The 15,119-nt window shown below is 40.4% G+C and overlaps 2 protein-coding genes across 2 annotated transcripts; both read left to right on the top strand.

Annotated features, from left to right (window-relative positions):
- Positions 1 to 736: 736 nt before the first annotated feature.
- Positions 737 to 11,447, top strand: LOC145791998 (uncharacterized). The gene is made up of 2 exons (XM_082872471.1): positions 737 to 1,332; positions 10,841 to 11,447. Exons 1-2 carry the CDS (start codon positions 737 to 739, stop codon positions 11,445 to 11,447), a joined length of 1,203 nt encoding a protein of 400 aa, XP_082728597.1.
- LOC114312138 (uncharacterized) lies at positions 11,356 to 15,119 on the top strand. Its single transcript, XM_082868068.1, has 8 exons — positions 11,356 to 11,417; positions 11,621 to 11,824; positions 11,904 to 11,996; positions 12,094 to 12,189; positions 12,304 to 12,576; positions 12,688 to 12,774; positions 14,526 to 14,765; positions 14,860 to 15,119. Exons 2-8 carry the CDS (start codon positions 11,660 to 11,662, stop codon positions 14,902 to 14,904), a joined length of 999 nt encoding a protein of 332 aa, XP_082724194.1. The 5' UTR covers positions 11,356 to 11,417; positions 11,621 to 11,659; the 3' UTR covers positions 14,905 to 15,119.

The raw sequence follows: 15,119 nt of genomic DNA, 5'->3' as shown, positions 1-15,119 counted from the left end.
TAAAATATTATAATAATTTTAAAACACATGCTTATAGCATAGGATGCCATTGTGGAACACTATACTCTCATTGTCTACATAGTGCAGAAACATGAAGTAATTCCCAGATTAATATTGTAAGTAGTCAGTGTAATATTATAGTTGATTTAATACTAAATTTAGCAATCAACTGTTTAAAGATATCAACAGGAGAAGATAATTCTAACAAAGAATCTCAACATTTTAATTTAGGACAACAAATTAATGAATTAATATCAAAAGTTGATACCCATATCTGTTCTTCATTAGAGTTCTATACTTAGGAGGAATAACAGATGCGAAGTGGGCCTATATTTAGATATAATTTCCTAGACATTATTAACTGTTAGTTGCTTGCTTACATGTTCTAAGCCCTGTAGATGTCTTCATCTATATCTAATCTTAGAAATCAACCCGTTGCGCTTAAGAACAACAACCAGAACTAACTGCACAAATTGAGAACAATTTATTTCTTGCATTGACTTTGTAATACTTAAATTCTTTTACATGTTTTCTCTTGACATGAGTTGGCTTATAGTCATGCACCAATATATTATTAGAGTTATGTTCTACATTGTTGTTAGTATCTTATAGTTCTTGCAAAATAAAGTTTAGTTGTTCTTGTCAATCATAACTTACAAAAACTTGTTATTGATATATACATTTTTTAATGTTCTAGAAACACTTTGGACACTTGTTTAATCAAGATTGTTTACTTATGGATAAGACATGGATGTATCGATCAAGATTAAGTGATGCATACCAGAAAGGAGTTGATATGTTTCTCGATTTTGCATTTACTAATGCAAGTTATGAGGATAAGATCATATGTCCATGCATCAAGTGTGGACTTACACTTCCTGTCACTCGGTCAGTTGCATATGATCACTTAGTATGTGATGGCTTCACAAAGGGTTACACTAAATGGGTTTTACATGGTGAAGCATCATCTGTTGCTACAACAGGTCTTGATACGCACATGCAGAATAGGCCACAATTAAATATTGATACACATGGATTAGTACACGAGGCATTTGGAATCTCAAATGACGATGATAGAGTCGATGAAGACAACCCTAAAGATTTGGGAGATAAACCAAATCCACAAGCAGATAAGTTCTACAAGTTGATACATGATGGACAAAAGGAGCTTTATCCACAATGTAGGAATTTTACAAAGCTCTCATTCATCCTTCAGTTATTTCATATCAAGAATTTAGGCGGATGGAGTAATAAATCGTTCACCATGTTATTAGAGTTATTGAAGGAGGCATTCCCAGAGGGTGTAACACTGCCTAACTATAGCGATCCCGGGTTTACCCTTGTTGTACAGTGATCCGGACATGTGTCCGTGGATGTTGGTAGTTGTTTATTATCTTGTTTACATCCTTTTTTCTACGTATTTGAGTTATAAGATGTGTTGGGCGGCTTTGTTTCAGGTTGGTTGAGTTTAGAAACCAAAACTAGTTGCCCAGATTTTTGGCCTGTACGCTCGAGCGGAGGTGTTGGCGCTCGAGCGGGTAATACACCCATCCAGTATTTGTTGTGCAGTGTTGTACGCTCGAGCGTGGAGTTGGCCGCTCGAGCGGATCTGTGTGAGTGGACGCTCGAGCGTAGGGTTGGGAGCTCGAGCGGAGGCCTGGTTCTGTATAAATGCTGGGAGAGTGCATCCAGCGCTCGAGCGGAAGTTTGGACGCTCGAGCGGGAGTCTGTGAGTGACGCTCGAGCGGGGTGTTTTACGCTCGAGCGGGCGACTGGGTTTAAGTCCCGAAATTGTGACTTTTCAAATCACTTTTTTACTTTCTCTTCTCTCTCTTACTTTTCCAAAATCACCATTGTTGAGCCTCTCACTCTAGACTCTACCTTCTCTCTAGGTTTTGATCTAGTAGGAGTGATTTGCTCACCTTTGGCCTTTACAAAAAAGTTGTTGATCGTCGAGGGCTTCATTTTAATCTGAAAATCTCGGGTTTTGGAGCACGTTGGGTTTTGTCGTCTTCTCCCTTGGAACTCCAAATTTGAGGTAGGGATATCCTACTCCCCTCTATGGGTTTTGTCTTTAAATTTTGGTATTTTGAGATGTTGGGCTTGGTTTGGTAATTTTGTGAAAGTTTGGGGCTTTTGTGTAATTTTACAAAAGTTGGGGTTTTATTCATAATAAACCTGAATGCATGTTTGGCATAGAGAAATTGAATGAATGTTAAATCATTGATGAAAATGGGACCTAAGGGTTGAAATGGTAATTATGGATAATGGCCTAATTACATTGTTTAATTAATTGGGATAATTAATTGGGAGAAATGAGAAAATGAAATGTTGATTGAATATCCATTTGTGCATTTATTTTCTGTTTAGAAATAACTGCTTTGGGCTATCGGTGGAGGATAGTCGTGATTGTTGTAGACAATGCATGATGATTAGGTAAACTAAAACTAATCAATGAAATGTGTCATGGAATTTGACTGTTGACAGAATACATTAATTGTATGTATTGTGTGATTGTATATAGAACCAATGTGTTTATATACGTTATGTGTAGAGGAGGAGATAGGGGATGTACTCCGCGGTTTAGGGGAAGATAGGGGATGTACCTCTAAACCGGATAGGAATTGGGAGGAGATAGGGGATGAACTCCGTAGACACAGCTCATATGCTTGTCTAGAGAAGTGAAGATAGAGCTCATACGCTTATCTTTGTGAAGTGTGGATACAGCTTTTATGCTTATCTGAATGTGAGATATAGTTTTTATACATATATGTGGAAATGATGATAGAGCTAGCATGCTTATCTGTTGAAAAAGGGAAAATGAAAGGTAACTTAGACTCATAAGTTGTATGACATAAATGTGTAATTTATGTGCATGTATCAGTGTTGACCATCTATCAATTGCTAATATTTTAGTCATTGTCCATGGTTGGTTTAGTGTATTTCTACTGGGCTGTGGCTCACCCTATATGGGAATATCATTTTCAGGTGCAGGAAGCATGCCACCTCCAAGGACATAGCTGGAAGGCTAGTGGCGGACATACTTTTGTCGCTTAACTTTTGATGTATTACATGTAACTTCAAGCCTAGGGCTTAATGTGTAAACGAGTTAGTACTCTTTTGTTGTAACCAAGTGTTAACTTGGAAAGCTGTAAGCCTGTATGGCATTTTGTTATGATGTTAACATGTAATACTTATGTAATGGAACTCTAATGAATAAAAGAGTGTGGTTAGTTTATATGTAAATGCATGCCTTATTTGATGGGATTAATGTTATTATTTTGAGGGCGTTACAACTTGGTATCAGAGCGTACCGGGTTCGAATACTTTGGGTACGTGGGAAGTGATTAGTATCACAATGGGTTTGTCTCGCTTGGTAGAGACTTAGATGTAGTATCATATGCTATGTGCTTGATTGATAACATGCTTATGTGACTATGTGGGTATGGGATTTAATTTCTGGGATGTTGATTGGATCCTTGAGTTTCTGGGAGTCTTGTTGGAAAAGCACTTGATCAATGCTGTTTCTAACCGGAACTCTAGTAACGTCTCGGGACTATCATTATCCGGAAATGAAATTCGTAAGTGCTTATGTGTTTATGTGCTTATGTGGAGTGAATTACAGTTGTCCATGCATTAGGACGTGAGTGTTTAGTTTCGGCACATTTATGAATGTGCTAACGTTCTGTGTTGCCTTTATTAGGATGTCAGGACGAGGAAGAGGTGCTAGGCGTGGTAGACCTGCGAGGCAGGAAGTACCGATACCGGGTGAGATTCCGGCAGTGCAGGAGGGAGTTGGGCAGGCCAATGTGGTCAAGCCAGTGGGTCAGCAGGCTATGGGTGCCTTGGCCAGAGAGATAGCAGGAGCTTTGGGTATTCTTAGAGCTGGGACTCAGGCAGCTGAGACAGGGCCTTCTTTCTTGAAGAGGGAGTTCTTCCGGTCTAATCCGGACGAGTTTATCGGGGATCCGAAGGAGCCACTGAAGGCTGATGAGTGGTTAGAACAGATGAGTAAGACATTCGAGATGCTTGGCATTGAGGACGGAGCACTGAAAGTGACCTTGGCATCCTTCCAGCTGAAGGGAGATGCGGGTCAATGGTGGAAGTATGAGAAGGCTCGTGTGGGTGGTACTTGGGAGGCGTTTATAAATGCTTTTCAGGAGAGGTTTTTGTCTGCAGCAGCTAGGGAGAAGCTGAGGGATCAGTTTAGCCGGCTTAAACAGCAGGGCTTGTCAGTGGCCGAGTTTGAGGCTACTTTTACCAGTCTGTCCAGATTTGCACCTGAACTGGTGGCGTCTGAGGAACGCCGTTGCTATGAGTTTGAGCGGAAGTTGAGGCGGGGCCTCAAGTTGAGAGTTGGTGGGTCTTACATCCGAGAGTATAGACACCTAGTTGATGCTGCTGCTCATATGGAGATTATGATGCAGGAGAAGGAGGAAGAACAGAGGGGCTCCAAGAGGAGCCAGGATAGTCAGTGTGATGGCAGGAGACAGAAGGGTTATAACCCTCAGCAGTCTCAGGGTGCAGTCTCTAGATCGACCTTTCCAGTGCCGAGTGTAGGCTCGGGGAGAGGCAGTCAGGGGGAATTCACTTGTTACAAGTGTGGCCAGCTGGGTCACAAGGTTTCAGTTTGCCCGCAGAAGGGTGGGGGTCAGAAAGCTGCTTCTTCTTCAGCTAGACCGCAGAGTCAGAGTTTGGGCAGGGGGCAGCCCTTGACTTGTTATCAGTGTGGACAGCCTGGGCACCTGAAGAGGTTTTGCCCGCAGTTGAGTGCCACTTCGGGAGCGTCTGGTTCTAGGCAGACGCAGGGTTTTCAGCCAGCTCAGTCTGTGCAGGCCTCGAGGGCCAAACCGGGAGTTTCGTCAACCCAGTCTGTGCAGCAGTCTTTTGCTCCGAGAGGTGAGCAGGTAGACCAGGGGCCTGCGGGGCGCGTGTATGCTGTTACCGCGCAGGATTTAGTACCGGCTCCATCAGTAGTGAGAGGTACTTTTCTGTTTTGCAACTCAGTTGCTAATGTGTTGATAGACACGGGTGCATCTCATTCTTTTGTATCTGCTGCATTTGCATCTGTTTTGGAATTGGAGTTAGCACAGTTAGCATCTCCTATTTGTGTGGTATCGCCTTTGGGTGGTGAGTTGATCCTGAAACAGGGTGTTAGAGGATGTGATATAGAGGTCGCCGACTATAGGCTTCCTTTTCCGTTTGTTGTCATGCCCATGAAGTGTTTTGATGTTATTTTGGGTATGGACTGGCTATCGTCATACCGGGCTGTTATTGATTGCTACCGCCAGAGGGTTACGTTATGTACCTTGAGCGGGGAGTGGTTCCATTTCTTGGGAGACCAGGTTGGTAGTGTTTTGCCACCGGGGTATGATTCGCGAGGGCGAAGTGAACTTAGTAGTCTACTTGCTAGCTTTGAGAGTGGTGAGAGTGGTGAGACCCAGCATGTATTGCCGAGGGTGGTTTGTGAGTATTCAGATGTCTTTCCCGAAGATCTTGTTAGTTTGCCACCTCACCGAGAGATAAAGTTCTCTATTGATTTAGTGCCCGGCACGGCGCCGATTTCTATGGCACCTTACCGTTTTGCTCCAGCAGAGTTGGTTGAGTTGAAAGTTCAGCTCCAGGAATTGCTAGATAAGGGTTTTGTTCGCCCTAGTGTTTCACCGTGGGGAGCACCGGCACTCTTTGTTAAAAAGAAAGATGGTGCCTTGAGATTGTGTATTGACTATCGGAAGTTGAATCGGGCTACGGTTAAGAATAAGTATCCTATGCCCCGTATAGATGATTTGTTCGACCAATTGAAGGGTTCCCGTTGTTTCTCTAAGATAGACTTGAGATCGGGTTACCACCAGTTGAGGGTCAGGGATGAGGATATTCCGAAAACGGCATTCCGTACGCGGTATGGCCATTATGAATTTCTGGTGATGCCATTTGGGCTTACCAATGCACCGGCAGTCTTTATGGACTTGATGAACCGGATTTTCCGGGAGTTCTTAGACCGATTTGTGGTCGTCTTCGTGGACGACATCCTTATCTATTCGCCTTCAGAGGAGGAGCACGAGGAACACTTGAGAGTGGTGCTTGAGTTACTTAGAGCCCATAGGCTGTATGCCAAGTTTGGGAAGTGTGAGTTCTGGCTGAGGGAAGTTAAATTCTTAGGCCACGTGGTATCCGGGGAAGGGGTGTCTGTTGATACATCCAAGGTAGAGGCAGTGCAGGATTGGGCACAGCCTAAGAGTGTGTTTGAGATCCGCAGTTTTCTGGGATTGGCTGGGTATTACCGTCGGTTTGTGAAAGATTTCTCCAGGTTAGCGTCACCATTGACTAGACTGACTCGGAAGGGAGTCAAGTTTGTGTGGAGTGAGACTTGTGAAAAGTCGTTCCAAGAATTGAAAGTTAGATTGACCACCGCTCCGGTGTTGATTATTCCGGAGAGAGGGTTGGGTTATGCGGTTTATTGTGATGCCTCACGAGAGGGTTTGGGTTGTGTGTTGATGCAAGAAGGAAAAGTGGTAGCTTATGGCTCACGTCAGTTGAAAATACACGAGAAGAATTACCCCACACACGACCTAGAGTTAGCAGCAGTGATTTTTGCCTTGAAAATCTGGAGGCACTACCTTTATGGTGAGAGGTTCGAGGTATTCTCGGATCATAAGAGTTTGAAGTATCTGTTCACACAGAGAGACTTGAATTTGAGACAGAGGAGGTGGATGGAGTTCATCGAGGATTATGATTTTGAGTTACATTATCATCCGGGAAAGGCCAATGTTGTGGCCGATGCCCTTAGTAGGAAATCCATTAGTGATGTTGCTAGTATAGCCATCCGGGAATGGGAGATGTTGGGAGCACTTGGCGAGTTTGATTTGCTTCTGGGCGAATCTGTTGAGGCTGCGGCCTTGTTTTCTGTTGTTGCGCAGCCTACACTTGTGATTAGAGTGTTAGAGGCACAGAGAGGTGACCTTGAGGTAGAATCCCTCCGAGAGAAGATCTCCAGTGGGAAAGTTGAGAAGGGTTTGACAGTGTATCCCGACCTGAGTGTGAGATACCGAGACCGTTTGTTTGTACCGGAGTTTTGCCGAGAGGAAGTACTCCGAGAGTTTCATCATTCGCGCCTTGCGGTGCATCCGGGAGGTACTAAGATGTATCAGGATTTGGGTCGCCAGTTTTGGTGGCGGGGTATGAAGAGAGATGTGGCTGTTTTCGTATCAAAGTGCCTTACTTGCCAGCAAGTGAAGGCCGAGCATCAGAGGCCAGCGGGTTTGTTGCAACCCTTGCCTATTGCCGAGTGGAAGTGGGAGCATGTCACTATGGACTTCGTTGTAGGTCTTCCGAGGACTCAGCGGGGTAGTGATGCTATTTGGGTGGTTGTAGACCGGTTGACTAAGTCGGCGCACTTTATTCCTATGCGCGTGAGAGATTCGGTAGATCATCTTGCCGATTTGTATATTCGGGACGTAGTGAGATTGCACGGGGTCCCAGTGACGATCATCTCAGATAGAGATCCTCGTTTTACTGCTAGGTTGTGGCAGAGTTTGCAGAGTGCCTTGGGCACTAAGTTGACCTTTAGTACGGCTTATCATCCTCAGACTGACGGGCAGTCCGAGCGTACTATTCAGATCCTCGAGGATATGCTTCGGGGTTGTGTCCTAGATTTCAGTGGGACGTGGGAGAGGCACTTGCCATTGGTAGAGTTTGCCTACAACAACAGTTTTCAGTCTAGCATCGGTATGGCACTGTTTGAGGCCTTGTATGGCCGACCGTGTAGGTCTCCAGTGTGTTGGGCCGAGGTGGGTGATACACCTTTGTTGGGTCCGGAGTTGGTTAAGGAGACGACGGAGAAAGTTGAGCTTATCCGTAGGAGGCTTGTTACAGCCCAGAGTCGGCAGAAATCTTATGCTGACCGTAGGAGGAGACCTTTGGCGTTTGAGGTAGGTGATCATGTCTTTTTGAAGATATCACCTAGGCGAGGTCTGATGAGGTTTGGGAAGAGTGGGAAGCTATCCCCTCGGTTTATAGGTCCTTTTGAGATCCTTGAGAGGATTGGTGAGGTTGCTTATCGGTTAGCCTTACCGCCGCAGTTGTCCGGAGTGCATAACGTGTTTCATGTGAGTATGCTTCGGAAGTATGAGCCAGATCCATCACATGTGTTGGATTAGACTGATTTAGAGGTAGATGAGGATGCCTCGTATGAGGAGAGACCGGTTCGGGTCTTGGATAGGCGGGATCAGGTCCTGCGTGGCAAGACCATTCCTTTGGTGAAAGTCTTGTGGAAACATCACGGAGTGGAGGAAGCCACTTGGGAACGTGAGTTGGAAGTCCGTGAGAAATATCCGGACTTGTTTGTTGATGTGTGATCTTGTATTTAAATTTTACATTTTATTGAACTTAAGAGCTTTTATATATGTCTTAAGTTGTGAAACATTAAAAATGTTTTGGTTATTGGAAGTATGTTTTGGAACTTGCCTCATGTGGAAGTTGAATGTGACACTATATATGTTGAATATATTATTGAAATTGGAAAGATAGTGCATAATGTTAATGCATGTTGAAAATACATATGTTGTTTACATATTGTGATATGTCTCTTGTTAAAGGGATGGGATGACCGGTAATGGGTTGAATTGTTGAATGTTCAAGTGTAACATTGTTTAAAATTGAGGAAAGCTTGTTTTGAAAACTTGTGCTTAATTTCGGGGGCGAAATTCTTTAAGGGGGGGAGGTTATAGCGATCCCGGGTTTACCCTTGTTGTACAGTGATCCGGACATGTGTCCGTGGATGTTGGTAGTTGTTTATTATCTTGTTTACATCCTTTTTTCTACGTATTTGAGTTATAAGATGTGTTGGGCGGCTTTGTTTCAGGTTGGTTGAGTTTAGAAACCAAAACTAGTTGCCCAGATTTTTGGCCTGTACGCTCGAGCGGAGGTGTTGGCGCTCGAGCGGGTAATACACCCATCCAGTATTTGTTGTGCAGTGTTGTACGCTCGAGCGTGGAGTTGGCCGCTCGAGCGGATCTGTGTGAGTGGACGCTCGAGCGTAGGGTTGGGAGCTCGAGCGGAGGCCTGGTTCTGTATAAATGCTGGGAGAGTGCATCCAGCGCTCGAGCGGAAGTTTGGACGCTCGAGCGGGAGTCTGTGAGTGACGCTCGAGCGGGGTGTTTTACGCTCGAGCGGGCGACTGGGTTTAAGTCCCGAAATTGTGACTTTTCAAATCACTTTTTTACTTTCTCTTCTCTCTCTTACTTTTCCAAAATCACCATTGTTGAGCCTCTCACTCTAGACTCTACCTTCTCTCTAGGTTTTGATCTAGTAGGAGTGATTTGCTCACCTTTGGCCTTTACAAAAAAGTTGTTGATCGTCGAGGGCTTCATTTTAATCTGAAAATCTCGGGTTTTGGAGCACGTTGGGTTTTGTCGTCTTCTCCCTTGGAACTCCAAATTTGAGGTAGGGATATCCTACTCCCCTCTATGGGTTTTGTCTTTAAATTTTGGTATTTTGAGATGTTGGGCTTGGTTTGGTAATTTTGTGAAAGTTTGGGGCTTTTGTGTAATTTTACAAAAGTTGGGGTTTTATTCATAATAAACCTGAATGCATGTTTGGCATAGAGAAATTGAATGAATGTTAAATCATTGATGAAAATGGGACCTAAGGGTTGAAATGGTAATTATGGATAATGGCCTAATTACATTGTTTAATTAATTGGGATAATTAATTGGGAGAAATGAGAAAATGAAATGTTGATTGAATATCCATTTGTGCATTTATTTTCTGTTTAGAAATAACTGCTTTGGGCTATCGGTGGAGGATAGTCGTGATTGTTGTAGACAATGCATGATGATTAGGTAAACTAAAACTAATCAATGAAATGTGTCATGGAATTTGACTGTTGACAGAATACATTAATTGTATGTATTGTGTGATTGTATATAGAACCAATGTGTTTATATACGTTATGTGTAGAGGAGGAGATAGGGGATGTACTCCGCGGTTTAGGGGAAGATAGGGGATGTACCTCTAAACCGGATAGGAATTGGGAGGAGATAGGGGATGAACTCCGTAGACACAGCTCATATGCTTGTCTAGAGAAGTGAAGATAGAGCTCATACGCTTATCTTTGTGAAGTGTGGATACAGCTTTTATGCTTATCTGAATGTGAGATATAGTTTTTATACATATATGTGGAAATGATGATAGAGCTAGCATGCTTATCTGTTGAAAAAGGGAAAATGAAAGGTAACTTAGACTCATAAGTTGTATGACATAAATGTGTAATTTATGTGCATGTATCAGTGTTGACCATCTATCAATTGCTAATATTTTAGTCATTGTCCATGGTTGGTTTAGTGTATTTCTACTGGGCTGTGGCTCACCCTATATGGGAATATCATTTTCAGGTGCAGGAAGCATGCCACCTCCAAGGACATAGCTGGAAGGCTAGTGGCGGACATACTTTTGTCGCTTAACTTTTGATGTATTACATGTAACTTCAAGCCTAGGGCTTAATGTGTAAACGAGTTAGTACTCTTTTGTTGTAACCAAGTGTTAACTTGGAAAGCTGTAAGCCTGTATGGCATTTTGTTATGATGTTAACATGTAATACTTATGTAATGGAACTCTAATGAATAAAAGAGTGTGGTTAGTTTATATGTAAATGCATGCCTTATTTGATGGGATTAATGTTATTATTTTGAGGGCGTTACACTAACACTGTTTATGAAGTTGAGCAGATAGTCATGGAGTTAGGACTTACTTATGAGAAGATTCATGCATGTCCCAATGATTGCATGTTGTATAGGAATGAGCACAAAACTGATTCTGAATGTTATGTTTGCCATACATCTAGGTATGTAACAGAGCAAAATGATTCAGGCAACGAGGCATCCTCTAAAAAAGGCAGCTATAAAACACCTTCTAAGGTTCTACATTACTTTCCTTTGATACCAAGGCTACAAAGGTTATTCATGTCATCCAAAACAGCATCATCTATGAAGTGGCATAAAGAAGGTCGCACCAATGATGGTTGTATGAGACATCCTGCCGATTCTCCAGCTTGGATGACTTTTGACCACCTACATCCTGATTTCGCAGCAGATTGTAGAAATGTTAGACTTGGGTTGGCGTGTGATGGTGTGAACCCTTTCAGAACATTGAGCAGCACGTATAGCACCTGGCCTGTAATTCTTATACCGTATAATTTGCCTCCATGGATGTGTATGAAGCAGACCAATTTTCTATTATCATTGATTATCCCTGGTCGTAGTGCACCTGGAAATAATATTGATGTGTATTTGGAACCTTTAATTGATGAATTAAAGGAATTATGGGTGGATGGAGTAGAGACATATGATGCATCACTCACTTACAAGAATTGGCATAAAGTCCCAGAACATTACAAAGATCACATATGGGCACTTGTACAGGTAAATGACACAATATTGTGCGAAAGATGATCACATGTGAAAAATAGTAAACATGGGTAATGTGATTAAAACAACACTCTTTATAATTTTGTTTAATTTTAATTTTTTATGTGGGAAGATTAATTTTTTATTATTGTATTCTTCTCTCTCTCTCTCTCTCTCTCTCTCTCTCTCTCTCTCTCTCTCTCTCTCTCTTTTTTCAGTCAAAGTTTGATCTTCCAAGTCATGCTAGGAAGTGGGTTATGAAGTGCTCTGGTAAGAAGTTAAAAGACTGGAAGGCAAACATGAAGAAAAATTATTATAAGAACCACTTGAGTTTTGACGAACAAAAGCATTATAAAGATAGTAGAGTATATGCTGATCAGTGGGAACACCTTATTAAGTATTGGGCCATCGAAGAAGTAAAGGTATACTCGATCTGATCATTATATGTTATTTTACTTGCTGTAGTTTGGACGCCATTAATTTATGCATTTGTAATTTTAGGCACAAAGTGATAAAAACAAAGCAAGTCGTGCAGAGCGAAAGTATAATCATACTACTGGAACAAAAAGTTTTCCACGTGTTCGAAAGGAGCAGGTTAATTCCTCTTTTCATGTTGTATATTTAATATGATAAGGTATACATAATGTGACATAATGATATAATTTATATTTTGGAAAATATTATTTTGTAGAAAAGTAAGTTGGGACACTCTCCAACTCGTGCTCACATGTTTAAAGTATGTTATACAAAGGAGACAGGAACTCCTGAGGCAACGAAAGCAATGATAGTATGTACCAAATAATTATGTCCATTTGAACTTGTAGATTAGTTAAAATTTCCACATTATAGTGTTGAGTTATTAAAATGTATATATTAAGTTATGTTTTTTGCAACCTTATAGGATGAAATGAATGAGAGGACAACATTAAATGCAAATTTATCAAATAAGGGCCCAAATGATGCATTTGGACAAGTGATGGGTAAAGAAAAACATGGACGAGTTCGCATGTATGGATTAGGTGTCTCCCCGTCAAATTTATGGAGAGATACATCTAGTCATAAAGCAAACCACGACACAACAATGGATGTTATGGACGCTGAAAATTCGGAGCCAAGGTCCAAAGTTCCCAATGTTCAACATGCTCCGAATAACTTGACAAACACATCTAATCAGGTAATTTTTTTAATAGAATTTATAATTAATTAATGTTTTCCTACACTTATATATGCATACATATATCTATGTGTGTGTGTTTGTAACATTAAATAGTTCAAATTTGGTTAGGCCACAACAACTTCTACTCCTCTCGACATGGCAGCTCGACATCAAGCATGGTCTTTGTCATCGATACAAGATACTTCTCTTACTCAGGTACCTACTAAAAGCTAATCATATAGATCACATTACTTCCAACTTTATTTTAGAATAGCATGCAACATTTATTTTACAATTAACCAAGGAATGAATATTGCGGACATAAATTTCATTATTTAAATCTAGACAAAATGTGCTACATAGTCTAAATCATGACATGACGAAGTTTGTGTTATTTTTTAAAAAAAAAAATTAATTTAATTTTCTTCTAAAGCTTTAACAAGACATCTTTCCATCATTTATTACCCGCATGAGCTATTTCTGACTCTCTCAAAATATTGCTTGAAAGTAATTAGTTGATTGTCATTTTGCACAATTACAATTGACTTATATCGTTGAGGTTAGGTGATCCTGATATTGATAATGGACATGGTTGTCATTGTCGTTGATTGGTGTTTTTGGTTGTTATTGATTTTTTAAGCTATTGTTTGATATGGTCGTTAGATATTTCATGGTTGTCATTGTTAGATACTTCATGGTTGTCATTGTCGTTGATTTTTTAAGCCAGTTCTTCCCCTAAAATAAGAATGTATCTTTCCGGATAATTTAAGCCTTTAACGTGTAAAAAATAGAAATAAATAAATAAAATAATCTTAAAATCAATAAATAAAATAATATTAAATCGTGAAGTATCTAACAATTATACTCAACCATTACATTGGATCACTCAGGTTTTTGGTTGGGGAAGCATCAAATCCCTCAATTACATTGAATCACAATAGGGAGTAGCTAGAAAGCACCCACTAACCTAATCAAAATGCTTCTGGTTGTTAAAGATGCTAATTTTCACATCTAACCTATTCTAAATCGATGCAAATTCTGTTAGGCAACAGAGTCTACTCTTGCAACACAAAAGGTGAAGCTATAAAAAAAAAAAAAAAAGAAGAAAAAAGATAAGAAACGATCAATTTATTCGTATATAATTCTTCAAACTAGGAAAACTGTTTCATAACTCTTTATATTCAGAATTGGCCTCCTGCTAATGCATGATAAAACCTATCTCTTGCAGTAGCTTGGCCTTCCATCAGCAGCTTCAGCAGCAGCTGCTGCTAGATCATCATCAGACTTCACCTTCACTGGCAATCGTAGCAACTCATCTTTTCTATACATTTACATAGACATATCTGTCCTACAGTTGTTACCTGTTCAACTTTGATTTTTTCTTTTTTTAAACAGAAGTTACCATAGATGCTCTCAGCAAGTTGCTTGACTTTAAGACTTGTATATAGAGATTCCAATAATTGACTTGAAGCTTTAACTCCCTCTTAATCAACTACCAACCGTCTCTGCTTTATTGTGAGAATTGTGGTAGCAACGATAACACACATACATGGATCTCTTTAAGCTGCTCCTGTTTGGCCATTGAAAAAGCATTTGCCAAACGCCACTTAACATAGTACTTTTTTATTTATTCTTTTCGTATTATTCATCTATTTTTAGCAAATCACAGCGGCATATTGCAAAGTGGGTTTGCTATGTTCACACATAATGCTCTATCAGATTATACCCCAATTATCCATTATCCTGATGTCTCAAAGCTTTACGGTTGTTACTTTTATATAATTTGTTGTAGTGTAGTGAACCAATTAAGTGATTAAAGCATTTGGCTTGCTTATCTACTAGAGAAATCCATATCACTTTCAATTGTGATCATCTTCACTCTAGCACTTTGTACTAGTTTTTTTTTTAATATTAGCAATTTAATTTTAAATATACAATTACTTAAGTAGTTAAATCTTGATTTACAGGTGGGAGATATAGTTGTTCTAAAAAGTATCATTAGGCCAACAGAAACAGTTGCAATCGGAGTACTTAAAAGCACAGACGCATCTAAAGAAGTAGAAGGGGAAGAACTGGGACCTGACTATTGGGAGGTACATGTTCAAGTGCCAATCAAACCTAATGAGAGCTTGATCCGATCATATGGACTTGTCAAAACAATTGGACAAGCTATTGGAGCTCATGTTGCTTGGCCTGCTCCATTTGTGGTATATTTCTTTCGTAAATACTAATTTTTTTAACAAATTTATATTAACTTAATATAATTTCAATTACCTTCATATGTTTATTTTTTGGATGCAGATTTCACAAGTTATGGATGCTAGCCGAGAATATTTATACAAGTGAGGTTGAGAATTTGGGAACTGATTTTATTTTTGATAATTTTTCTCTCCGGAATATGCATATCACTATGGCTTTTCAGAACTTATGGTTGGAATAATTATTTTTTAGCACGTTTTTGCTTTAACTTTGTTTGTGTGGTAGAATATTTAATAATTTTGGCAAGGGATTTTTTTTTTGCAATATAAATAAATTTATATTTCAATAATAAATAATTGATT

The sequence above is a fragment of the Camellia sinensis genome, chromosome 5 (assembly GCF_055761805.1).
Source record: "Camellia sinensis isolate YWXY chromosome 5, ASM5576180v1, whole genome shotgun sequence".
In the NCBI taxonomy this organism is placed as follows: domain Eukaryota; kingdom Viridiplantae; phylum Streptophyta; class Magnoliopsida; order Ericales; family Theaceae; genus Camellia; species Camellia sinensis.
This window is presented reverse-complemented; position numbering and strand designations above follow the sequence as displayed.